The sequence below is a fragment of the Eschrichtius robustus genome, chromosome 12, assembly GCF_028021215.1.
Source record: "Eschrichtius robustus isolate mEscRob2 chromosome 12, mEscRob2.pri, whole genome shotgun sequence".
Lineage (NCBI taxonomy): Eukaryota > Metazoa > Chordata > Mammalia > Artiodactyla > Eschrichtiidae > Eschrichtius > Eschrichtius robustus.
Genome location: NC_090835.1, coordinates 86,874,901 through 86,901,355, shown reverse-complemented (window position 1 = coordinate 86,901,355; position 26,455 = coordinate 86,874,901). Strand labels below are relative to the sequence as shown.

At 39.4% G+C, this 26,455-nt stretch overlaps 5 protein-coding genes across 6 annotated transcripts; 3 read left to right on the top strand and 2 right to left on the bottom strand.

Moving 5' to 3' along the window:
* The first annotated feature begins 263 nt into the window (after nt 1-263).
* Nucleotides 264-737, top strand: LOC137772912 (histone H2B type 1-C/E/F/G/I-like). Its single transcript, XM_068557078.1, has one exon. The coding sequence runs from the start codon at nt 279-281 to the stop codon at nt 657-659; it is 381 nt and encodes a 126-aa protein (XP_068413179.1). The 5' UTR covers nt 264-278; the 3' UTR covers nt 660-737.
* Nucleotides 738-2,493: 1,756 nt separating this feature from the next.
* LOC137772916 (histone H4) lies at nt 2,494-3,857 on the top strand. Its single transcript, XM_068557080.1, has one exon. It carries the CDS (start codon nt 2,494-2,496, stop codon nt 2,803-2,805), a length of 312 nt encoding a protein of 103 aa, XP_068413181.1. The 3' UTR covers nt 2,806-3,857.
* A 6,326-nt stretch (nt 3,858-10,183) lies between these two features.
* On the bottom strand, nt 10,184-10,495 carry LOC137772917 (uncharacterized). Its single transcript, XM_068557082.1, has one exon. The coding sequence runs from the start codon at nt 10,493-10,495 to the stop codon at nt 10,184-10,186; it is 312 nt and encodes a 103-aa protein (XP_068413183.1).
* A 3,054-nt stretch (nt 10,496-13,549) lies between these two features.
* LOC137772903 (histone H2A type 1-J-like) lies at nt 13,550-15,300 on the bottom strand. The gene is made up of 2 exons (XM_068557067.1): nt 14,916-15,300; nt 13,550-13,807 (listed from the first exon to the last, which is right to left on the bottom strand). Exons 1-2 carry the CDS (start codon nt 15,298-15,300, stop codon nt 13,773-13,775), a joined length of 420 nt encoding a protein of 139 aa, XP_068413168.1. The 3' UTR covers nt 13,550-13,772.
* A 242-nt stretch (nt 15,301-15,542) lies between these two features.
* LOC137772910 (histone H2B type 1-N) lies at nt 15,543-25,227 on the top strand. 2 transcript variants are annotated; one of them, XM_068557075.1, is made up of 2 exons: nt 15,543-16,027; nt 22,302-25,227. In XM_068557075.1, the coding sequence occupies exon 1, from the start codon at nt 15,624-15,626 to the stop codon at nt 16,002-16,004; it is 381 nt and encodes a 126-aa protein (XP_068413176.1). In that variant the 5' UTR covers nt 15,543-15,623; the 3' UTR covers nt 16,005-16,027; nt 22,302-25,227. The 2 variants fall into 2 exon arrangements, with proteins under 2 accessions (XP_068413176.1, XP_068413177.1); XM_068557076.1 differs by lacking the exon at nt 22,302-25,227 and adding an exon at nt 22,175-22,301.
* Nucleotides 25,228-26,455: the final 1,228 nt, after the last annotated feature.

Below are 26,455 nucleotides of genomic sequence, written 5' to 3'. Positions count from 1 at the left end.
TGACACAAAACCCAAGAAACGCAGCTTTTATAGCCCCTGCTAGGAGCGAAAAGGAAGCTATACGATTGGCTAACATTTTACTTTCATTTAGGCCAATGGAAACGCGACTATTCAGGATGCCTACCTTGATTGGGCAAAACTGAGCTATGACTTCACTGGAGAAGAATCACCAATCACTAGAAACCTTTACCGCACTTCATTTGCATAAAGCCTTGTTGTTAAAGAGGTACCTGTTGGTTTCCTAATCGTTCGTTTTACCTTGATCGCAGTTTTTCCCCATGCCGGAGTCTGCTAAGTCCATTTCTGCTCCAAAGAAGGGTTCTAAGAAGGCGGTGACCAAGGCCCAGAAAAAAGATGGTAAGAAGCGCAAACGTAGCCGCAAAGAAAGCTACTCCGTGTACGTGTACAAAGTGCTGAAGCAGGTCCATCCGGACACTGGTATCTCGTCTAAAGCTATGGGCATCATGAATTCGTTCGTTAACGACATCTTCGAGCGCATCGCGGGCGAGGCGTCGCGCTTGGCGCATTACAACAAGCGCTCGACCATCACCTCCAGGGAGATCCAGACGGCCGTGCGCCTGCTGCTGCCCGGCGAGCTGGCCAAGCACGCCGTGTCAGAGGGCACCAAGGCAGTCACCAAGTACACCAGCTCCAAGTGAGTCACTGATTGCTGAGCGATTGATCAGACTTTCTCACACCCAATGGCTCTTTTCAGAGCCACCTACACTTTCCGAAAAAGAGCTTGTCCGTTGTTAGGTCTGTTTTGAAATGTTTCATGTTTCTTTGAATGTGTAAGTATAGCTTTAGATAAAAAATTTCTACGTTTTTTGGGGAGCCTTGATTCTCATGCATTTGTGCATGTTTGTTACAGTTGGCTTTCACTATTATAAGTAGCTTTCGTGTACTTAATGAAGAACTAATAATGCATGTATCCTTCGGTTTGCAGAAGTATTTGAAGATAAATCTTTGCACTGCAAGTAGCCAGAGCATCGCAAAAACTCCTGGGGTTTTCTTTAATCTTATCTCTGGATCCTATCCCGATAAGCTACCTAGTTTTTGGGTCCTATCCAATAATCTACTTAGCTACTTACTGCCTATGAAATTGAAGTAAGGAATTACTTACTCCTTCTGGAGGATCCAGAATTCAAAGGTATTAGTTGACAAGGAGGCCGAGTTCGCAGCCAGTGTGTCTGAGTGCTTCCTCCCTAAGCTGCAACAGGTCCACAATTTTATGCATTATTAAAGTCTCAGCCTTAATAGTTGGAAGCTAGGGTAATTTTAAGATAGAGTGCTGACAGGACTTGATGACTTAAGAGTTGCGAGACAGCATAATGTAGGTTGTTCCATTTTCTAGTTTCTCACCTAGTTCCCTCTCCTTTCAATTTACCCCACCTTGCTCCACCACCTCTCATACGTAACTGTAAAATGATAAACATTGTTAAAGGGATTAGATGGCTTTTAGTCATGGAGTAAACAAGAGCAGTTTGAAAAATAAACCTGAGTCCTTTCTCTTGTGCCAGGCTAAGAGTAAAGAGTTGGAAATTTTAAAATTTTTCCTTCACCTCTTCAGTTCTCTTTGAAATGATTATATGTTTTCTACGTTGGCAGGAAAGCCTGGCGCCTCTGAAAAACCCAAAGGCGTTTTCTTTTTTCTTGAAACAAGTTACAATGTTAATACATTTTAATGGAAACACAATAGGAAGGACTAGTTTCCCCAGTACATTACAGAAATTACGTTAAAGAGGGTACTTTATCACTGGCAAATACATAAATCTTGCTTGCTGACCACTTGATCAACCAAAGACAAAAAAAAATCATCTATCCCCAAATTAATTCTGAATGTAACAAATAGATTTTGGAAACCATAGTATAGAGAACAGAATAGAATTTTAGTAATAGCTCCAAGTATGATGTTAAAGGCATTTCATTGGTGGAGAAAAGAATTATTTTAAAAATCTGGCTGTTTAAGGAATTGCTAGGGAATTGTTTAAAACTGTGCTACGGAGAATTCATGGGGAGGAATAATAAGCAGATATTAATAACTTATTAAAAACTCAAGGGAAATTGAGTTAAATATACCAGTGTAAAGAGGTTTTAAAAGGGCATATGCAGCATTGCATACATTTTCTTTGAAAGAATATCTGCTTTTATCTATCCACCAAAATACCAAATTAGCTACCAGCAGTGATCTCTGTGTGGTGAGATAACGAGTTTTGCCCTTTTCCACAACACTAATGTTTTGCGTTCGCATTCAAAAGCAATTGTTAAAGCCTTAAAACATGGTAACAAAATAAGTTACCACAGCGTGAAACAGTAGAAAAAAGAACAGAGAAAGCCTCTTTTTCTTTTTTTTTTTTGGTCAAATTCCCCTCCCCCCCCTTAGGGCGGGACTTCCCGCCTTCAGGTTCTCAGTTCGGTCCGCTAACGGACGTATAAAGGCTTGCATCCGCGAGCTGTAGTAGCTAGGCTTTGGTGGGCCTCGAAGTGTTCGTTATGTCTGGTCGTGGGAAGGGGGGGAAGGGTCTCGGAAAGGGGGGCGCCAAACGCCACCGCAAGGTCCTGCGTGATAATATTCAGGGCATCACCAAGCCCGCCATTCGGCGTCTGGCCCGGCGTGGTGGTGTCAAGCGCATCTCCGGCCTTATCTACGAGGAGACCCGCGGGGTGCTGAAGGTGTTCCTGGAGAACGTGATTCGGGACGCTGTCACTTACACCGAGCACGCCAAGCGCAAGACTGTCACCGCCATGGACGTGGTCTACGCGCTCAAGCGCCAGGGACGCACCCTTTATGGTTTTGGCGGCTGAGTGTTTAGTTTTGTGTCTGTTCCTTTAACAAAAAGCCCTTTTCAGGGCTTCCTACTTTTCCCTTGTAAGGAGCTGTGATTCTGATATTTTTCATTGCTTGGAATTGTTAAAATAACGAAAAGTGTAATTATTGTACTTTGGTCTGCGAAACTGTTTTGTGCTTACTCTGGGACGCGTGTGTTCCCAATCCCGCCCAGGTACAGCCAGGGGTCGTTAGGATCGCTATCCAGTCAATTCCTTACCTAAGGATATATTCACGCTGAATTGGTATGGGGTTTTTAGTTGTGTAATTTCCTAAAGGAGATAGTGGGGAAAGTCCTTGCAGATGCCTACGTTCACTACTACGTAACTTTCTTTTAGAAAGTAATTTTTATAATTTAACCACCTATGAAAAGTGGGGTAACTTTGTGTCAGTTAATACACTGTACCACTGGCAAGAAGTCACACACAATCGAGTCTGGCAGTGTTACTTGGAAAAAGTGTATTCAGATCCCAAACTGGGAAAGTGTTTTATAGAAAAAGAATTCGTCTTTGTTAGTTAGTGACATCTCTGCCCCTCTAAAGGTAATAACTATCTTGTCAAATCAAGCTCGCAGGCATGTTCTATGTGCCTGGAGGGATAGTCAGTAGCCTATTGCTGGTCTGGATCACTTGTTTACCACAAAGGATAGGGAGAACATTTTATACAAATTAGTCCACTCATAGAGTCAAGTGAGTAAAGGGTTTTTTTGGTTGCTTTTAAAAGGCGAGGCTCATAATTGGCGCTCATTAAGTCTTAATTTATGTATTTGGTGAAATGGTGAATGCCACTGGTGACAAGAACTGGGGAGGGACAGTTATAGTAATGGATTCAGATAAAGCAAAAGTACAAAATTCCTGGTCCACATATGGAGAGCACATATGTTTTATTTAGACATATTTTTCTTAATTTTTTTGTCACTAATGTAAGCATGTTAATGAAAAATGTACTTGTTTTCAACTTGTGAAAAATCGTCCGATTTGGCACCGCTAAGCAGACCCACATATATTTTCGACATAAAGAATAATCTCTCTGTTTAGGATGTAAAAGATAAAAATAAATATTTTAAGAGATGTAAATGTCCTGTTTTGTGACTTTACTACCAAAGGGATGCAAGATGGTGAAACATTTAAGCATAATCATTAGAAGCAGATGGCTTGGGATTAAACCTATACCACCATTCTCTTGTGGTGAGAACGGGTTAAGTTACACATCTTTTCTGGGCCTTAGTTTCTCCATTTATACAATTGTGTGATAATGATATTGATACCTCGCTCAAAGGATTGTTTTGAGGATTAATGAGTTGATAAATGAAAAGTGCTTAAGTACCAGTGCCTGACAAATAGTAAGTTCAATGTGAAGCAGTTATTACTCATTTATGCCTCATCCCTAATTGCATCACAACCACATTCCAGCTGAGATTCTCTAGTCTGTTATGGGGCCATGGGAAATACCCTAAAGTCAATATGTTTTTTGAAACAGTTTTTGCACTTGGAGATATTATCTTGATTATTCCTACTGTGTCACACCTGTTCGTTTGTACTCACATTCTGGGTGGTAAATAAAAGGCAGGAGGAGCCTTCCTTAGCCTTCTGAGGATGATCACAGCATAACTGGATAGGTTTGCTGTGATTTTTGTCTTTCTCTTTCTCACTTTTTATCAACCTCATCTCATGTTTCTGAATAGCCATAGGATTTAACTGCCAAAGAGAAACTCAGACATCATGTGGACAAAAGATCTCTTATGTGAAGGCACATAAGAATTACTATGAAAAAGTTGTTTGTTTAAATAATAACTGGTCTTTCCATAGACCAGTTAATCAGAATCTGTAGGATTGGGTCACCTCAAATACAACTCATTAGCACCTCCCATTTCTACTGGTCCCACAGGCCTTTTCAAATCTAAGGGGAAATCTCGGTGTTTAAATACCATCTTTTCATCAATTTCAACTTTAGGAGAATGCTCTCAAAGGCTGTGGAACTCTCAGACCCAAAGCTCAGACCCAAATTAAGGGACAAAGGATCAATCATCCTTTGTTGCAATGAGAGGGCCTGTCCAGGAGTTCAAGTTTTTACCTTTCTCCCAAGAGAGGATTTAGTTCAAAATTCATGGGTTTATTTTATCTGTTGTTAATGGATTAAAGTTTGTTGCATAAAAAGTTCTTGCTATAAACATCTGCTAGGTTCAGCGGTTATAGAATCAAGACATCAGAAACCAAGGACAACTTCTTGGCTTTCCTTTCCAGCTGTACTGGGAAAACTACCCTTAAAAAAGAAACCATAGGAGTTCCCTGGTGGTGCAGTAGTTGGGGATCTGCCTGCCAATGAAGGGGACATGCGTTCCATCCCTGGTCGGGGAGGATCCCACATACTGCAGAGCGGCTAAGCCCGTGTGCCACAGCTGCTGACCCTGCACTCTGGAGCCTGAGAGCCACAACCGCTGAGCCCGTGCACCACAACTACTGAAGCCCGCACGCTCTAGGGCCCACGTGCTGCAACTGCTGAACCCACATGCTGCAACTACTGAGGCCCACGCACCTGGAACCCATGCTCCGCAACAGGAGGTGCCGCAGTGGGAGGCCCACATACTGCAACAGAGAGTAGCCCCTGCTCCCCCGCTCGCCACAACTGAAGAAACCCCACGTGCAGCGACAAAGACCCAATGCAGACAAAGAAACCCAAAAAACCAAAAAAACACAACATAGTCTACACTAAAACCTTAACAAATAGAAAAAATTATTGTGACTAAATACCCTGAGAATCAGCATGTATTACTTAACACAGTTTCATTGCTTGTTCAGGACTCTAACCTAGTGAGTATACAGGAAAGCTCTCAGTCAATAGCATCAGGAATGTTAGTTAATTAATTCATTTATTCATTAATATTACTGAATGACTGCTGTGCTTCAGGCATTGTACTTGGCACTGGTGATACAGCAAGGAAAAAAACAGTCTCTTTTTACTAGGGAAAGACAGAAGATAAACTAATACACAATCATTTTTCTACATCCAATGGCCAATTATTAGTCTTCATTTTATTTGACCTATTGGAAACACTGACATAATTGACCCTACAATTTCTCTTTGATATACTTTCTTCACTTGGTTCTCTCTTACCAGAGGCTCTGTATCTATTGCTAGCTCATCTCTTCTCCCCAGACCCTTAATGTTGGGGTATACAGGGCTAAGTTTTTACTACTTCTTTTTCTGTACTCACTCGCTTGAAGATCTCACCAAGTTCAGACTTTCAATACCAGCTGTACATTAATGACTTCCAATTTTATATTGCCAACCCAGGCTTCTCTCCTAAACTCCAGACAGACATACACCCAATTTCTTTTTCTTTTTCTTTTCTTTTCTTTTTTTTTTTTTTTGCGTGGGGGGGGTGGGGGGCGAGTGGCTTGCAGTACCTTAGTTCCCCCACTAGGGATTGAACCCAGGCCTCAGCAGTGAAAGCACCGAGTCTGAACCACTGGACAGCCAGAGAATTCCCTACAGTTCCCTATATTTTTTCTTCACATGGATGTTTGACATCTTAAAGTTAACATGTCCAAAATAGAATCCTTGGTACTCCCCCATCCTAATCTTTCATTAAAACATTCCCCCATTTAGTTGATAATTACTTCATTCTTGTCTATTCAATTCTTCTAGAAATCCTCTTGATTTTGCCTTCAAAATATATATGGAAACATCAATTCTCTGTACCACTATGCTACCACCCTGGCTTGAGGACCGTCTTCTCTCCCCTAGGTTACTGGCTTCAGTTTCCTTAATATTTTTCCTACTTCCACATTTGACTCCCCACTGTCCTGTGGGAAGGTACTTTGATGCCCTGGTAGCCTCCAAACACACTACCAGGCAAGCTCTCCCATGGCATAAAAGGACTCAAATTAAATCAAAATGTTGGGGATGCATGATTTTTTAAATCAACTTAAACACATAACCTGAGACAAGGGGAAAGATGTAGGGTAAGTTAAGACTTAAAATAAGGGTTCAAGGAGATGGGGCACAGTAGCTGAATCATGGGTTACACAATGCTCAGATATCTTTCTGCTGCATCAACCTTTCTTACTGATGGTTTGGTTATGAAGCCCAGAGTCCAGGTTTGGGCAAGAATGTCCACAGATAGACCCTGGCCTATCAAAGAGAGATTATTACCCCTGGCCACATCTGTTGCTCACCAATTTGCCTGCCAAATAGCCATGGGTTTTATTTGTGTTATCTTGGGCAAAGGACGCATGGGGGCCAGAATGGATACCCCATATCCCAAATATATTTAGTGTATCAGGAATATTTAGTGACTCATGTAACTCAGGCATATTTAGTGTCCAGGTGTATCAGGTATAAGTAGTGCCTCAGGATCGTGCAGATCTCCTGGTCCTTTCTCCTTATACTTAACACACATGTGCTCTACTTTCTAACTACTTATCTATACAGTACTTAATGCATCTTATGAATTTCATCCATCACATTTGTTTCTCTGTAGCAGAATTAAATCTTTGCAAATAGTATAAGAAATACATATTTCATAATATTTAGGAAGCCAAGATCAAGAATTGGATTAGATATGCTCAGACCTTTAGATAGGTATTTTATAATAGAGAATTTAAATTTTTATCTTTTGTTTAACTTGGTCTGTTTTTTATTAATATGACATAGTTGTGAAAAAGGGATGAAGGCTTACTTGTTTAAGGAGGAGTGGTTAGTTCTAAGCCTATATTAATAACCACATTCCTATGAAAAAGGATTTTGTATAAAATCCCATCACTCTTCTGTATTGTTTTGTAGACAGGGCCAATCAATCTATATTTTATATTTTCAAAAGTCGTGTTAAGTATTACTTTTTATCAAAAGTTCTTTTAATGGAATATTTTTCTAAAATTTGATGAGTCAGTTTGAAAAATATAGCAACTGAAAGTATAAAAAGGTTTTAGTGAAGGACCTTTAGCCACAATCAAATCAGTTCATTCAGTCCAAAGTGATTAATTCTTGGGAATTCCCTGGCGGTCCAGTGGTTAGGGTTCCGTGCTTCCACTGAAGGAGACACAGGTTCGATCCCTGGGGGGGGGGGGGGGGAACTAAAATCCCCTCACGCCACGTGGCCAAAAAAAAAAAAAAGTGATTAATCATTGCTTTGTTGATCTTGGGTTAAGCAGCCTGCTTCTAATGTGACTTGCAAAATCTTAAATCAGACCTGTGGTAGAGCTTGACAGTATCAGGTACAGTTATTTATTAAAGTTCTTTTGATGTTTCTTCTGGAAAACTCAATTTCAGATCTGTTTTGTAGCAGGGGCCTTTAGAGATAACTGCATAGAAAACCAGCAACTATCTGTTGATGATAAGAGAGAAAACGTCTGGTCAATGTATTATATTAATCAACATTATCAGTATGGAGTAGGATAGAATCGCCAATTTAGGTATGTATTATGAATAGTGAGGACATTGACATACCTCCCAGTGCCCTTTGATGTAGGCCATAAAGTATTTGCTATTATTGTCACCAAATGAGAAGGTATTTATACCTAGGAACAAAATCTGTTGGCAGTTTTTTGTGTCTTTTATATGCATATAATTATGGTCTACCCAACTTAAAAAGTATAACTGTTAAACATTTATATCAATAACATTTTATCTGGTTAACTTAGGGATGTATAGTTGCCTCTTTTGATTTGCTCTCTTTTTTCAAATATTGCACAATATATAGAGAACAATTCTCACAACTGTATACGCTTCATTACAAATATAAATGAGAGAACAAACCTTACGTTTGGCCTAGTGGTCACAACTACAAAAATAATTTAGATATAAATAGATAATACCTTAATGGCTTCATTATTCAAAATTTGGGGGTCTGGATTTAGAAAAAGTAATATCAAAAAGAAATCAGGCTATGAATGTAATAAGAGATTTCTACAGCCAAATACTAAAATATTGAGTATAAGACAGCATTTAAACTATGCACAGAATACTTAGGGATTTTTTTTTTGATTGTTGGGGTTTTTTTTCTTTTTTCTTTTTTAAAGAACTGAGAGACTTTTGTCAAAATTATTTGAGAACTCAATGGAAAGCCACAAATAGTAATAGACCCTCAGAAAATGCTGGGGAAATATAATTAAAAGCAAAATCTCCCAATTCAGAAAAGCTCTCCAAAAAGGGAGTAGGAACAGAAAAGTTTTACTATTGCATAAGCATTAAACCAGAATGTGAAGCAGGTCACAGGCAATTTGCTAAAGGGATTGCAAAGCAAGGAGAGAAATCTCTTTTATACAGCTAAATGGCTACAACCCTTTCAAACATTATGTAGGCTTAGCAATTTGGAATCTTGTGATAAGGGAAATTAGGCCTGTCTCTTTTTGGAACAGAGATTGTGTTATCTTCCTTGATTGTATTTCAAAGAGGAAATATTCCTGAGTTGGGAGACTGGCTAGATGAGTGTTTAGCACTTGACATTATGAAGATTAACTACTGGTGAGGCAAGGGAATTTTTAACTTCAGCTATAAAATATGTAAATCTGGTCATTGTTTTCTCATTTTTTGTACATGTGGGCAGTTGTCCTTTAGTCTGTGTCTCTGCATTAGTCAAGCTTTCACCTTTGGCTTTGGGTTTTTTCCTATAGCTTCTAAGACCTGTGGGAAGATACTAAGGCCTCCTTTGAGGTTAGGTCTGGATTTCCTAATGTTAGGAAAAACTCTACCAAGGATCTTTTTTTAATTAGGTCTCCTAGCTTAGAGAGCTGCCCTGTATTTTTTCATCGTAGAGAACACTTCTGTAATACGACCTTGTTTTTTTTATAATTTAGTTGAAACGCCTTTTAATCACATCCCACCCTCACCAACTATTCTGTGAGATATTACAGTGAGCCTGTCCTTTATCAGCCTTCCATACTGGAGTGTTAAAGCCTATTTAACAGCCACGGGTTTGTTTCTTGAGCAGAGGACACATGGAGCTAGAGTAGGTTATTGTGATCGAATCGTAAGGCCTTATGTATACTAAATATGCCACGAATTAGTGAGGAGCCAGGTGCACTTCCTTTCCATCCCTTTCTAAACATTCGCTTGCACTCCATCTACAAAGAGAAATGCCACTCTGGTAAAACTTTCAAGTCACGTGTATTTGGGTGATCCGTTTGCTTCCAGCTTATGACCATCTAAGCTTTCTGTGCTCAAGCAAAGGAACTTTCACAGTAAAGGGTGTAAGCTGTGCTCCTAAATAGTTAAGGGTAAAGAGCAAAATGAAGAGCCAAGGATGTAGAGAATGTGAAGCGTGAAAAAGCTCAAAACAAACCAGCATCACGGCTCCTCAGATGAAAAGATGGGGGCCCTGAAAAGGGCCTTTTGTTGAACAAAGAGCGCGAACACTCAGCCGCCGAAGCCGTAGAGAGTACGTCCCTGGCGCTTGAGCGCGTAGACAACATCCATGGCAGTAACAGTCTTGCGCCTGGCGTGCTCTGTGTAAGTGACGGCGTCCCGGATTACGTTTTCCAGAAACACCTTCAGCACCCCGCGGGTCTCCTCGTAGATGAGACCAGAAATCCGCTTCACACCGCCACGCCGGGCCAGGCGTCGAATAGCAGGCTTTGTGATGCCCTGGATGTTATCACGCAGAACTTTGCGATGACGCTTGGCGCCCCCTTTTCCAAGGCCCTTACCGCCTTTGCCGCGACCAGACATGCCGAAAACCTCGAGGCTTAACAAAGGTTAACTTCCAGGCCTCCCAGATGCAGGCCTTTATACGTCCGTTGGCGGACCGAACTGAGAACCTGGAGAAAGGTAGCGGGAAGTCCCGCCCCGGGAGGGGGGGAGGGGAATTTGACCAAAAAGAAAAAAAAGCCTTTTTTGTTCCTTTGTACTGTGTTTCACACGGTGGTAACTATTTTGTTACCGTGTTTAAGGCTTTAACAATTGCTTTTGAATGCGAACGCAAAACATAAATGTTGTGGAAAAGGGCAAAACTCGTTATCTCACCACACATAGATCATTGCTGGTAGCTAATTTCGTATCAATATTTTGGTAAACAGATAAAAGCACATATTCTTTCAAAGAAAATGTATGCAATGCCGCAAATGGCATTTTGGAACCTCTTTGAATACATTTTAACCAATTTCCCTTATTTAAAGAGAAAATACATTTTTTATGTTTGCTTGTTATTCTTATGAATGCTCTTTAATACAGTTTTAACCAACTCCCTAGCAGCCAGTTTTTTTTTTAATAAATCATTTTTTTTCCATTTAAGAAAAATTTACTTCTTCACTATACTTGGGTATATACTATACTGACATTTCTAATGAAGGGTAGCAGAATACGCCACTCCCAAATATCCTTTAGCATAAGGATTATTTTGAGCGGACTGTTTCTGAGAAAAAGCAGACACAGGAGAAGCTCTAAAAACTGAATAGAATTCACCCCTTTTTAAGGGAAATTTACATTTATATGAGAAATCTCCATTTGTAAGGGTGTCTCACTCAATGCGCCAGGAAGAGAAAGATAACTCACAAGAAACTTACCAATGGAGAAGGTGCAGGATTTAATCGGCCTCCCCTTGTTTACTGTGCTCTTCCAGGTCACCTCCTACAACAGCCACACCCCCCCCCCCCCCACGTCTTTTGTCTTTAGCTGAAGATGATATTTGAAGTGGCGGTTCGGGCCACTTCTGGGAGTTTTACTCAGTTCCCCTCTGTTTATTCCATGTATACATGAGACGTACACAGTATTAAACTTTGTTTTTCTCTTGTTAGTCTGTTGTTTTTTTTTTTATTACAGGAGGGTGTCAGCCACAGAACCAGTGAAACTAATGTTTTCATATAAACAATTGAAATAGTAAGCATAGATAAAGGTCTGGAAGAGGAGAAATTTATAAAAACCACAAAAAAACAACCTTAGGGGAAAGGCATTGTTTGGGAGCCTCAGAGATTTGTATTGTTGAAGGCTCCCTAATTCTCTGTACTTAGTGTCTGCCCCTTGTCCAGAGTCCCTGCCCTCTTCCAAGTTACTGGTCCCCGAAATCACTCAGTATCTTCATTATTCCACCGGGTAATTAATATTCATTAACATCAGTTGCATTTATTTAAATCTGAGACTGTTGCTAGACTGGAGAAGGAAGTAGGAGGTACACCAAATTAATAAGGTCATGCAGATCAATTTTTTTCCAGATAAATTAATATCATGAAGTGAAAAGGCAGTGTAACTCTTTACAACTTACCTTTGCTCGTTGGATCCCTCTGATCTTTAGGCTCCTTCCTCCAGTTTAGCTACTTTGAAGTTATTCATTTGAAAATCCCTACATTTTCCTCCATGTGATCTCATCCTTGTTTAACTTTCAACTTCTTTTTTGCCTTTATTTATATCACTTATTTACTTTATAAGGATTTTTATTATTATAAAATTAACAGAATTTTTTGACTATATTTTATGGGCTTGTCATTGAACTAGGGTCTGGGGATATGCAAATATGAATAAAACCCAGTCTCCACTCCAAGGGAATTTGTACACTAATGGATAAGATACCAAAAGTGTTCAGAATGAGCTCCCCAAAATGTGCCACATTTGCACATTGATTATTTTGAGGTAAAGGCAATTGAGATCTTGCAATCTCAAGATAAACTTCTGCCCCTCCCTTAACTACTTAGAAGGATTTGAATTGGGGGTCTTTCCCACTATGAGAATTATTACCGGAGAAAAATTTTATCTGAGTGAGCCAGCTGCATGGCAGGGCAAACTAATTACCCAATATTTGATTTCCCTCTTATTGTCCATGTGAATTATCCTCTTGTGCTTGGAAGCCACTAAGCCATTCCTTAGCTCAGGATGGCATATATACCTAATTTTACCTGTCTGTTTTTGAATTTCTCAGGTATGTGGGGTTTCCGTATGTATGAAATTAAATTTGATTTTCTCCTGTTAATCTATCTCATGTCAATTTGATGATTAGGCCAGCTAAAAGAACCTTAGAAGGGTAGAGGAAAATCCTTGCTCCCCGACAATACCCAACAAATCTAATATGGGAAGATATTGTTAGGTTCTTTCATGGTAGTCCAGAGTCTGCAGAAAGGAAAATTAATGGGAAGACCAACTCCAGGAATAAAGTTTAAATAATACTTTCATAAATCTTGTGCTACTAAACTTGAACTGTACCTCTTATGAAAACAACTTTACAGTATAAACTATGGAGTCCTAAAAAGTTCTTCAGCATCTAACTGAAATTAGAAATATCTAAATTATTTTGGCAAGATTTTTGGAAAGTTTTGTTATCTCCATTTTTAAATACAAGTTTTACTTTTTTTCTGATTATGTAGATAGTAAAGAACAGTACGTGCTTTACCCAATGAAATTGGGTTAATAGTCCATTAATTTAAAAAACTCAGTTAACATGTGGAATTGTAAGCAATGACATATCACACTTGAATATGTTATTTTATTTAAAACAAAAATTTATATTCATTTATCAACTATTTGATTATAAGTTCATTGATTTTATCAATCAAAACCACATCAATAATTGTAAAGGCATTATTTTAACAATGTGGTGGTTCTTGCCATGGGGAATAGAATGATGCAATGAAGCAAGTGTTAGTAATTGCATGATCAATATCAATAACAATAACAACAGCATATTTTATTATTAAAAATTGAAAGAACTCATAGGCCTTCCTTGGAGCTGTATCATTTACTCTACTTGACAGTTCTACTTCTGAGATATATTTGTTTAAAATATACAAACTCAAGTAATGCAGATGACTTTCTTTTTTTAATTTATTTATCTATTTTTATTTTTTGGCTGCGTTGGGTCTTAGTTGCGGTGCTCGGGATCTTTCGTTGCGGCGCGCGGGTTTCTCTCTAGTTGTGGCGTGCCGGTTTTCTCTCTCTAGTTGCGGCGCGCGGGCTTAGTTGTCCAGCAGCATGTGGCATGTAGGATCTTAGTTCCCCAACCAGGGATCAAACCCGCGTCCCCTCAATTGGAAGGCGGATTCTTTACCACTGGACCACCTGGGAAGTCCCGCAGATGAGTTTTTAAGAGGGAAAAACTGAATAATTAGATTCACTGAAATCAGGATTCGGGTCTTCCAACATCAAATAATGAAGCCAAAAAGAAAAGGGAAAAAAGGTAACATTTACGTCCTGTTTGTGATTGCTGAGGTCACTTTTATTCCAACGAATATTATTTACATGTGATTGCAGTTCAGATTGAAATATAGGATATACTGGGAATTCCCTGGCGGTCCAATGGTTAGAACTCGGCGCTTCTACTGCAGGGGGCCTGGTGTGTGTGTGTGTGTGTGTGTGTGTGTGTGTGTGTGTGTGTCAGGAGACTCAGAAAACCTATTCCAATGGACTAGGAATGCTATAGAAATTCATTTTCATTAAAATGTATTCATAAGGAAAACTACACATGAGCTGATGTGGAGAGGAATTGAAGGCCCTCTCTAGCTAGGGTGACTTGGTGATCTGAGAGAAGGTGAGAGCGATGATGGTGGGGGAAAGGGGAAGCAAAAATCATTGACAGCACTAGGACTATAAGAACCTGGTAAGTGATTTACAATCGACCTTTCCTATTTGTTAAGGCACACCCTCTTCCTAATGCAGTTCCATACCGCCTTTACTTCACCATCATTGATGTAAACAGTCCATTATGAAATGTATTCTCTGCCTGAAGTTACTTTTAAACAAGTAATTTACCTGTCTGGATTACTACTCTATTCCCATTTAGGAGGGTGTGTGGTGCGCAGTAAGACTGAATTGAATTAAAAGGGAAGGTAGGCCAAAGTCGTATGGTGCTGTTTTTTGTCTGATGGGCATTTGCCCCTGTAGAGGAATCACAAGGATGTTAATTTTGCTCATAAGTTTAACCTAAATTATGTAAGCAACCAAATGTTTTGCTTTTTGGAAAGCAATTAAGGTACTCTGGGGGAAATGACCTAGATGTAAATGACTTAGCCAAACTTTGTTATAAGATTAATATTCAACAGCCTCTTGCTTTCCAAAACAATGTGACTTTGAAAGCACAGCTCCTTTTGTTGATAAGGTGAGTGGCTCTGAAAAGAGCCTTTTGGTTTGGAAAGATTTGAGTTGCAAAGAACGACGGACTTCTACTTGCCTTTGGTCTTGTGGTGGCTCTCGGTCTTTTTGGGCAGCAGCACCGCCTGGATGTTGGGCAGAACGCCGCCCTGAGCAATAGTGACTTTACCCAGCAGCTTGTTGAGCTCCTCGTCGTTGCGGATGGCCAGCTGCAGGTGGCGCGGGATGATACGCGTCTTCTTGTTGTCGCGGGCCGCGTTGCCCGCCAGCTCCAGGATCTCGGCCGTCAGATACTCCAGTACCGCGGCCAGATACACCGGCGCGCCGGCCCCGACCCGCTCGGAGTAGTTGCCCTTGCGAAGGAGGCGGTGCACTCGGCCCACGGGGAACTGGAGCCCGGCCCGCGAGGAGCGAGTCTTGGCCTTGGCGCGAGCTTTGGCCCCTTGCTTGCCACGTCCAGACATACTGAAAGTAAAAACCCACCAATACGAGTCAGGTCTGAATAGATACAGCGAGAGCTACCCTACTTATAGTTTTCACTGGGCGCGAAAATGAAGGTGTACTATTGGCAAAAACTAGTTTTACTTAACCCAATGAAATCGGATTTTGAAATACACTTATTTTGATTGGACAAAACTGTTACGTGACGTTTCCAGGATTCACCACCAATCAGACGCTCGACTTTACTCACTGCCTCCTTTGTTTAAGAAGCTGTGAAGGAAGAGGACTCAGCTTTGTTCTCATTCTTCCTGTTATTTTTGAACTGTTTGGCAGTTAATTCCGCACCATGCCTGAACCCTCCAAGTCTGCTCCGGCCCCGAAGAAGGGCTCCAAGAAGGCGGTAACCAAGGCTCAGAAGAAGGACGGCAAGAAGCGCAAGCGCAGCCGCAAGGAGAGCTACTCCGTGTACGTGTACAAGGTGCTGAAGCAGGTCCACCCGGACACCGGCATCTCGTCCAAGGCCATGGGTATCATGAACTCGTTCGTTAACGACATCTTCGAGCGCATCGCGGGCGAGGCGTCGCGCCTGGCGCATTACAACAAGCGCTCTACCATCACCTCCAGGGAGATCCAGACGGCCGTACGCCTGCTGCTGCCCGGCGAGCTGGCCAAGCACGCCGTGTCCGAGGGCACCAAGGCCGTCACCAAGTACACCAGCTCCAAATGAGCCAGGCCGCAGCGGAGCGAGCGGTAAGGCTAGGCCCCACACCCCAAAGGCTCTTTTCAGAGCCACTCAATCTTCTGAAGAGAAGTGGCACTCACTTTATACAGCAGGTGTTTCTTATTTGGTGCAAAGTATAACAAGTTCCGCGATTTCTTTTCTTTTTTTGTCTTTAAATAACAGATTTATTTTCTCGCAGTTCTGGAAGCTAGAGGGCCAAGATTTGCTGTCAGCAGGGTTGGTTTATTCTGAGGCTTCTTTCTTTGGTTTGCAGATGGTCATCTTTTCTGTCTTCATTTGGTCTTCCTTCTGTTCGCGTTTCCTCATTTTCATCTTGTTAGAAATTACTTCCACTACAATGTAGGTGGTGCTGCAGCAATACTCGAGACATTTTTATATGTTTTTATGTCGAGAAGGGTGAGGTTCATTATCAGACAAACGTAGTGAAGAAGACAAAATGCACTTTGTCCCAAAGGAAAATCCTCTCGCCTTTAAGTTTGAACCCGGCAAAAGATTTGGCTAACAATGGCTTGAGCGCTCCATCCTTAATTTTAACGTGTACGTACCTGACTAATGAATTGCTTGGCACACAATAAGGAAGGTACAAATCGTTTTATTCACTTATGTTTTCTTTGGGGAGGGGTGCTGTCTCTCCTCCCCTCTCCCTGGGTTTGGGTTTGCCAAATATTAAGTTAGAAAGGCAGAAGAAAAACAAATGGAAGTAAGAATCCAATTCAAATTATCGCACACATCAACCAGGTGCCACGTTTATCGATAGCCAATCCAGACGCTGCGCGCGCAGTTTGAAGTTTACCAACGGTGTCCCTCGTGAGTCTATCCTAATTGGGAGATTTCTGGGCCACGCGGCTTTGTGGGAAGAACTCTGCCATTTTGTCCACTCCCTAATTTCTCTGGGTGAAATTCCTCTGTATGGGAGGGATTAGGTCCTACTCCTGCCTTTACTGTGAGGATCCGCTCCATGCTTGCTTTCTTTCTGCATGTCACTTGCATTTACTGTTTCTGTATTAATCGGAATAAATTTTTTAAAAATAGAGAAGGGCTGTTCCCCTATCCTCAATTCGGGAAACCAAAACCCATCTCTTCATTTTAGGCTCTTAGGAATGAATGGCATATTTAAAACTTTTTAGTCTTTACAGGGAATCAGCATGGAAATGCTTCCCAAAGAAGTATGTTATTCTACAAAGTGACCACTTGATGCAAAAATTACCATTTGTTCATATTGCATATGAAAATACATAGGTGACCTAATATGTTTAATTTGCAATATGCCAAGACAAATCAGTGACTAGCCATGAAAAGTCTTAAGGACTAAAGTCTTGCGATGGGGAAACTACTTTGAATCTTTGCTTAAGGGCTTACATTCAGAATTAATAATAAGTATGACCTACATCTGTGCAAAGTGTATTATATTATTTTTTCTAGGTGATTTATAATTTCAAATTTCTGACTTTTTATATTAAGCATATTAAAAAGAATAATTTGAATGTAGGTTATAATAAAACATACAGACAAAATATTTCCCGGAGGATTTCCTCATGTGCTTAGAATGAAAAAAATATCCATTAATAAATTAAGGGTTTTTTAAAATATGTTTTAATTCTTTAAAAAATGACTTTTTATATCATGTCTGCTTTAATTGTGAAAATAATACAGGATATAAAATTGAGAGTGTAGGCATGGCCCATTCATGCATAAAATGATAAATGTTCAATGATGATAACTTTCTAAAGTACTTGCACATGTCCAAGAAAAACAAAAAGAAAACTATAAAGTTACACCTCATTTAATACTAGGAATATGTATATGTGATGTGACTCTGGAGTTGCACCTAAAATATAGCTCAAATATATCAGTGTCTTCTACCAGTTGGTTCTTGTGGAACAGTGTTTTGAGAATATGAACTGTATAAAAATATCCCACTCAAATTTGGGACGTGACATTGTATAAATGTAATACTGGACTTTTAAAAAATAATTTTTTAAAGAAATATTTTATGTGCATAACATTGCTAAGTTAATTTTATTTTATTGTTTTGCCTTATTTTCCTCATGTGTGGAATGAGGCCAACAAATACTACCTCAGATGCTCATTGTATTTATTTATTTTTGGCTGTGTTGGGTCTTTGTTGCTTCGCGTGGTCTTTCTCTAGTTGCGGCCTGAGGGCGCCACTCCTCGCTGCGGTGCACAGGCCTATTACTGCGGTGGCCCCTCCTGCTGAGGAGCATGGGCTCTAGGCGCGCGGGCTTCAGTAGTTGTGGTACTCGGGCTCAGTAGTTGTGGCTCGCAGGCTCTAGAGCGCAGCCTCAGTAGTTGTGGTGCATGGGGTTAGTTGCTCCGCGGCGTGTGGGATCTTCCCGGACCAGAGCTCGACCCCGTGTGCCCTGCATTGGCAGGCGGATAATCACTGCGCCACCAGGGAAGCCCCTAAAAAATAATTCTTGATATTAATTTGATTGTAGCTTCGTTTTAATTTACTCTTTCTTCCCCAACATTTATTTTAAACTGATATCTTGAAAATAAACTAGTGAAATATTAAGATACTCTGTATGTTTTAATGTATTTGTATTTGGCCAAATAGCTGCATTTGACTAAAAATCTTAAGAAATTGAAATTCAGTGCTGCCTGCAATTAAAATAATTATACCATAATATGAGTGTGTGCATATATGTATATGTACATATATTTATGCATATACATATAATATACACATAAAATGTTTTATTTATACACACATTACTAAAATATGTTATATTTCAATTTTTCCAACACTCTTACTCCAAGAGGGTGACAAAAGATATAAAAGCATTGACTGTCTAGTGTCTGATTATTTTAGGCTCTTGGTACAGAACAGCAGTGAGATGGAGAGTATAGAGCCAAACCTTTGAGATTTTTAGCTATACCATTCCATTAGCCAGGATACACTTTATACATGTATACGTATATATTAAGTTTTAATTTCTATTATATTTTTATTATATTTAATGGAATTAATAGAATAATCAGAAAGTGGAAAGTGTTGGAAAAATTAAAATTTCATTTTCTTTTAAAATAACTGGTGTACAGATGATAATGACTGGGAGAATCATTTGCAACAATGCATTGCAAAAAGAAAACATAGTAAGAGCATCCTCATGTTTATGAGCTGTGGACTATATTAATTCTTCCAAAAGCTCAAAGTGAAATATTAAAATTACTAATGTATTATGTGTATCTTAGAAATATATACCTGGATAAAAGTCCATTGTATGCTTTATAAAATTTTTAATAATACTGTTTTTTAAACACATTGTCTAGATACAAAATCTAGTAAATTAACCTTGGTGAGGTGATGTTTTATATGGCAGAGAAGAGTGAAGCTATCAGCTCAAGAAGAAAAGTGAGTTTGATTGAAAAAAAAATTTATTTGGGGACAAGATAAAGGACTTTCTGTGAAAAGAATAACAGGCACTTAGCCTTTAAAAACAGGGTTTTTAGTCTGTCATCATAGTGTTCTCACGGTCATCTGATGCAGCCAGGTGCATCACGCAAAACAATCTAACATAAACCCTGGTGTGGAGATTTCTACCTCTATTCAAGAAACTAAATTCCTTGAAGAGGAACTGATTACCAGTTTTGAGACAAGGGAAATTCTGATGGGTCTAGAACATCATGCTGACTGAAAGCAAGGATGATCTCCCATGTTTGGAGTAACAATAAAGAGAGTTAAGATGAGAGTGGCAAGAAAGCCTGAAAGAATCCCCACGGTGTAAGTAGTGCTAACTTGAGAATTAAAACTAAACAAACAGAACAGTTGTTGTTGTTTACTGGAATAGATTCAGCATATAAAAAGCCATGAATCCATGATAATAAGCAATTGGAACAAATACTACGATGAGCTGAATAAGAAGTTTACCTGGTGTGTCTCACTATTCATCTTTTCCCAAGTCTTTGTGCCCCATGTCACTGAGATGAGCATCTTCTTCTCCAGAAAGTGCCTGGCTTTGCAGTCTTAAGGTTCTGTTGTACTTATATTAGGGGAAACTCCACCTCCTGCAATGCTATAGGATCAAGTCTCAAAAAATAGCTCCCTGAGAAACTCGCTGATGCTTTGTTCAATAAAATTTCAGGAGAGCAAATTGCATTTTAATGATTGCCATTGTTGGAAATCAGGCCAAACACTAATTCCCAAGGCATTCTCAAATTGTCCTGTGTACCAGCTTCTGCCACAGCCATCCCCAACACTACCACCAACAATGTGGTTACTAAATAAATAAATAAAATGTTATCCTTCTCTTTGTCCTAAAGGCAGTGATTCTCAAACTGTGGTCTGAGGACCCCTGCGGGTCCCTGAGATCCTTTTAATGGGTCTGTGAAGCTAAAATTATTTTCACAATTATCCTGAAACTTATTTAAAAGATATTTGCAAAATATAGAACAGTACTAATCTTCTTACTAATTTTTTAATTTTGAAAAATATAGCTCTCTTCATAAAATATGTATGTTGAAAAGGGTTTATTGTAATTTTTAAATGAATTAATAAAACAAATATTCTTTCAGTTTTAACTTCTAATAAGGTAAATATCAATAGTAGTAACATACAGAAACACAAATTCTTTGGATCCTCAATACTTTTAAAACGTGCATGGGTCGAAAACTTTGAGAACTGCTGCCTTAATAATTATGTCACACTAGGACTGTTTGATTTACTGTTTTTCAAATTATTTGGAAATAATTTCCTGTGTACTTATGCTACCATCTGAATACACAGATCCATTTGCTTCATTTTGCTGTTATGTTTAGGGATTTGGCTTTTTAAAATTTAACCTTATCCTTACATAAAATATTTTTACATAGTTCCAAGGTCAAATCAAGGTATGTTCAAAGAGGTCTTTCTCCTTTAGCCTATAGCCTCTCTCATCTTATAGGTAACAATTTTTAATGTTGTGATTTAACATCCCATTATTTGTTAATTATAAGCATACATTTGTGTATTCTTAGTTCCCCTCTATTATATATATTTTTTAATATTTATTTTATATTTATTTATTTGGCCGCCTCGGGTTTTAGTTGCGGCACGCGGGATCTTTCATTGCGGCGCGCAGGCTTCTCTCTAGTTGTGGCGTGCGGGTTTTCTCTCTCTAGTAGTGGCGCACAGCCTCCAGGGCGCGTGGGCTCTGTAGTTGTGGCGCGGGTTCCAGAGCGCGTGGGCTCTGTAGTTTGCGGCACGCGGGCTCTCTAGTTGAAGCGTGCGAGCTCAGTAGTTGTGGCACGCCAGTTTAGTTGCCTCTTGGCATGTGGGATGTTTAGTTCCTTGACCAGGGATGGAACCAACTTCCTCTGCATTAGAAGGCGGATTCTTTACCACTAGAACACCAGGGAAGTCCCAGTACCCCTCTACTAGATAAACAGTAACATCTTACACACAATTTTCTCTATCTTGGGTTGTTTTTTTTTTTTTTCCTTTAAAATATATATCCTGAAGATCATTCCACAATAGTATATGGAGATTTTCTTCCTTTCTTATTTTCTAGCTGCCTAGTACCCTGGGCTTTCTTCTTTTTCTGATTCTTGGCTCTGTAATTCATTTTCTTGTTAGCTGCCTGACCCTTCAATCAGATGTTTTCTAGTTGTTCTAAGCATCAGGATTTATCTGAATTGCCTAGTCTACTATTACTGGACATAGGATCAAGGTATAGTATTCATTAAAATTTTTTTAAAATGTCAATCCATAAATTACTCTAGGACTTCCAATCCTTAAAATCTTTAAAATGCAGCTGTGTAAAATTGATATGGGTCACTGCAGGCGTACCCTCTGGTCCAGTGATAACTCAAGTTCTTGTTAACGATGCTCAAGTTAGCACATCAGTTGCCATAGTGGGTTAGTTGTTCATGATCAAAGAAGTGAGATGGTAAATTGAATGTAAATAAATACTAGTCACAGGACTAGAGGAAGAGACTAAACACTGTATTGTTGGTTTAAGAAATCAGGTTTATAAATTTGAAGAAATCAATAACTTTTATGAAGTGTCTGTGAAGCCCAAAATTTAAACACACAGAGATTAACTGCAATACCTTATCAGTAAATGGTAATAGGATATACCTTAAAAAGTATAGGTTATATTTGAGTCAAATCTCTTGAAGTTTAGGCATTTCATTCTGGCTCCATTTTTTTGCAGTGTCCACACCAACGAGCTTAACATTCAAACACCTTCACCGCACTGTCAAGGACATTTTTATCAAAGCTACCATCTCTTCAGTCACATCTTTTTTTCCTTGAACTTTCACTTATGCCTTGTTTTCCAGAACTACATCCATCACTTCGTGCTTGAGAAGGGATCCTTCTGAAGTCATCAGAATAATTAACCTCATCAGAGTACTCAGAATGACATCTACTATGGATTCTCCGCTTCTGCCATCCTGACAATCCTCTGATACATTTTTGTTGGATCCAAAATCTTGGTGGAGGGAAATCCCTGAACAACATCCTGACTTCTTAAGGTGGGATGCTTATCTCCTTAGGCTACATCAGACTGTAGTTGTTGCTACCTTCAAGCCTAGTGTTAAATTTTCACAGTGGCCACACCATGGAACATAGACCTCTACAAACCACAAACCATGACTTTCAATAATTTTTCAGTTGTAATTTGATGGAGTTAAGAAATATAGAAGAATATATACCATTCATCTGCACCGTGCCCTGCTGCTCCAGTGTCCTGGACCTCAGTCCATCCTATATAGGAAGATGATAGCCTGCAATAGAACTTTAAGGCCACTCTCATTCCATACCTATTTTCTAGATGAACAAACCGATGCACAGAGAAGGGGAGTATTTTGTCTAAATAGCTAGAGGATCAGTGACAGAATCAGTTTATAAACCTCATGGTAGTAGCCATCAGTGTACAAATGATAGATTTTGTGGTCTTTTGTTATCATCAAACTAAATTCTTTCAAAACAAATGGAGATGACCCATTCGTATTTGTTTTAATAGTGAAAAAGATGCCATTCTTTATTTGAAAAAAAAAAAAAGTTTCTCCCTCTTGTTCCCAAGAACAGGAAAAAAAAAAAAGGCAATTTTTTTTTTTTTTTTTTTCTTGGAGAATACAGGTAAAATTCTCTTTGGAGGGTCCTATAGCTCTACCCTATCATCATTGCTCTACCCTGTCATCATTGCACAATTAACAACTTTTGCCTTTCCTGTGGGAAACAAGCATGTATAGCAAAGTCTGCCTGTTGATTATAGTACTGAAATTAAGACAAACTAAACTCCGTCTGTAACTTTTCCAGAAGACAGTGTTTGAAAATTGCAACTTATACTCACACAATGCTTGCAGACACCCTGTATTTCAATTGTTGGAAATTTGTGCCACCAAGGAGCAGAGAGAAACCTGCCCACTGAAATTGCGCCATGTGAGACATGGAGTTGTTGTTATATCTCTTATCTGACCATTATTTCTGCCTTGAAAGCAGTAATGAAATAGACAAGAAGAGGCCTCTCCCTGAAGCAGCAGCCCCCCTGGGAAGACCCTTTATACTCATTCTCCCAGAGGGTCAGCAATCCAGGTTTGCCCAAGTGAAAGGCTAAAGTATCACTGTGGATGAGACCTGAATGCTGTTTAATTATTTGCAATAGATACAATGTAGTTATTTTTAAAGTAGACGTTTAAACATTAACCTATCCTTATTCTTAGTTTCTTTTGTCCTCCTCATTCCAAAGAACCAAAACTAGGCCTAGTCCGGGGGAAGGGAGTCATACACCCCTGATTTCTATGGGCTGTTCTATTTAAAGGAAGGCAGCTATTATGGGGAGAATTTTATCTGCCTCCCCCAGCCTCGCTGAACCCTCAGAATGTAACCATATTTAGGGATAGAGTCTTTAAAGAGGTAATTAAATTAAAATGAGGTCCTTGGAAAGTGGGTAGGTCCTACTCCAATATGACTAGTGTCCTTTTAAGAAGATGAAATTTGGATGCAGACAAGTACAGAGGGAACACATGTGAAGATAGAGGGGGAAAGATGGCTGTCTACAAGCTAAGGAGAGAGGCCTAGAACCCATCCTTCCCTCACAGCCCTCAGAAGGAAACAGCCCTGCTGGCACCTTGATCTCAGACTTCTAGACTCCAGAACAGTGAGAAAACAAATTTCTGTTTTTTCAGCCACCCAGACTGAGGTACCTTGTTATGACAGCTGTAGCAAACTAACAAAGCAGCCAATATGTTACTATAATGTTACAATCCCAATCCTCTGTCTCTTTAGCTGTAGACCAAAGATACCACTAGCACTTACCTCAGTTGATTGGAAAAATAAATTAGATAATGCACAGTATCCAAAGATAGTACACACTTAATAAATGACAGCCAATAACTACTGTGACTTTTTCCCCTATATGCCAAAAGCAAGATGTAAGTGCTGTACAGTTTACTGCTTGAGGGCAGATCCTTGAGTGAAGAGCCGTGACGTAAACTCTGACATTCAATAATCCCTCAAATGACAAAATATTAGAGCAAACGAAATGAAGAACTTCCAGATGTACTGGAGATAAGCAAGAGAAATACATGAATGGGAATAAAATGCTGAAAATAGCAAAAACAAATAGAGCACCAAAGGAAGGTCATTCTTATAATCTGAATTAGTAAAGAACCTACTCTAAAGCAGCCTAAACAGGTGGAAGGAACATAGGCCCTGGAAAACCTTTTGTGACTGAAGTTCTGCCCAGTACTTGTTAGCTGGTTATCTTGGATGCTGCTTCAGTGAACCTGTGTGTATGATCAGGCCACACAAGATGGCTGTTCTCTTGCTCTCTGTACATCCCCTGATCGAACAGTCCCTGCTTCACCTCACCCTAGTCACAGGACTGACCTTTCCTCTTAATCATAGAGCTTATCAGTATCTGCTTAAGTGCTTGCCCCAGCTCCAACCAGAAATTGTTCTGATTCTTAGAACAGAACGGCTCCAGCATGCTGGGTTATTAAAGAGAAATATCTGCCCCCTTGATGGTTGTTAACCAAAGGGACAGTGAGGGATGTCCTCCTCTGCTGGTTTCCCCGGTAACTGATGAGCCCACCTGACATCAGTACCCCCTATAATTGGTACACTGGTACACCCCCCACCCAACCCCCACCATGAAGACTGCTGCCATGTCCTGTCTGCTGTTGGTACAGAGTGGGGAGTCACTCTAGAACTTTGCTTCAGACATGTAAGATCCCCTGTTCAATAAACCATTGATGTCTCTGTTGCTGTCTCCAGGCATTTTCTTTGGTCTCGAGGCTGGGCAATTACAGGACTTGCAGGCCTACAGGGTACAGCCTAACACTGTGATTCTTCTGATTACCTGTAAAATGGAGATAATAATAAGGCCCCAGTTCTTAGAAGGATTTTATGAGATGATGTACCCTGCTTCCAAGTGTGTTCTTGGGACCCGGGTGAGGTGCACAAATAAAAGTTACTATGAAAAAGACATTACATAGATTTTTTTTTTCTTTCAACAAAATAATTATTAAATAATATGAGAAATAAAAATAAGTGTAATTTAATAAATGTTCCACCACAAAGTGAGCTTCCCTGGGTCATATAGCTTTATATTTCCTGAGTTAGACATATAATAGTGGCTCAATTAAATAGTACATTAATTAACCAGTATTTTCTCAGATCTGTACTAAGTATCACTGGGGGCATGGAAAATTATCATAAGTAGTATGTGGACTTTGGTGTTTAAAATGTTGAAACAGAGAGTGAAAATATCATTCTCTATTCTACTCTCTTTAAATCTTTCTGATTAAGTAACTGGGAAAGCATTAATTTGGTGCTAGCAGATCTTTAAGGCCTTGCAAACACTTGTTAATCCTTGCCCCGTTCCCCAGTCTTTCAACTTCATAACCAAGAACAAGTTTCAGACTCAAAATAGTAGGCAGCAAATAGCATATAACTGAAATTGAATAATATATACATATATTTACATATTTACATATTGTTTTATACTTGTATTCTGTTCATGGTCAGAAGCAGGAATTTTCCACTATGGTTGTCTTTTAAAATACATTGATTTCACTTCTTTTTTTTTTTTTCTTTTTTGACCGAGCAGCCCTGCTTGCAGGATCTTAGTTCCCCGACCTGAGATCGAACGTGGGCCCACAGCAGTGAAAGTATAGAGTCCTAACCACGGGACTGCCAGGGAATTCCCCTAAAGAATATATTTTTTAAAAATATTAAATAAACAATAATATAGATTGCACCCTGATACAGAAAAAAGAAAAAATCATAAAAGTGGAACTCAAATAACTGAAGTTTGAACAATACTGAATAAAATAAGCAATGTCATAAACCAGTAAATGGCAAAATGGCACTATTGTTATATTTTATACTTCTATATAAATTATAGATCTATATATGTTATATAAATTATATAACATTAATATAACACTACTTATGTATAATTGTATATATAAAATGTAATATAATT

Bases quoted from the DNA above. Each gene is read 5' to 3' on its own strand.
- LOC137772917 (XM_068557082.1), bottom strand. From the start codon at position 10,495: ATGTCTGGTCGCGGCAAAGGCGGTAAGGGCCTTGGAAAAGGGGGCGCC.
- LOC137772912 (XM_068557078.1), top strand. From the start codon at position 279: ATGCCGGAGTCTGCTAAGTCCATTTCTGCTCCAAAGAAGGGTTCTAAG.
- LOC137772910 (XM_068557075.1), top strand. From the start codon at position 15,624: ATGCCTGAACCCTCCAAGTCTGCTCCGGCCCCGAAGAAGGGCTCCAAG.
- LOC137772916 (XM_068557080.1), top strand. From the start codon at position 2,494: ATGTCTGGTCGTGGGAAGGGGGGGAAGGGTCTCGGAAAGGGGGGCGCC.
- LOC137772903 (XM_068557067.1), bottom strand. From the start codon at position 15,300: ATGTCTGGACGTGGCAAGCAAGGGGCCAAAGCTCGCGCCAAGGCCAAG. The intron at 13,808-14,915 runs GCAAGTAGAAGT...GGGACTTCCCAG, and splicing joins GAGCCACCACAAGACCAAAG to GTGGTCCAGTGGTAAAGAAT.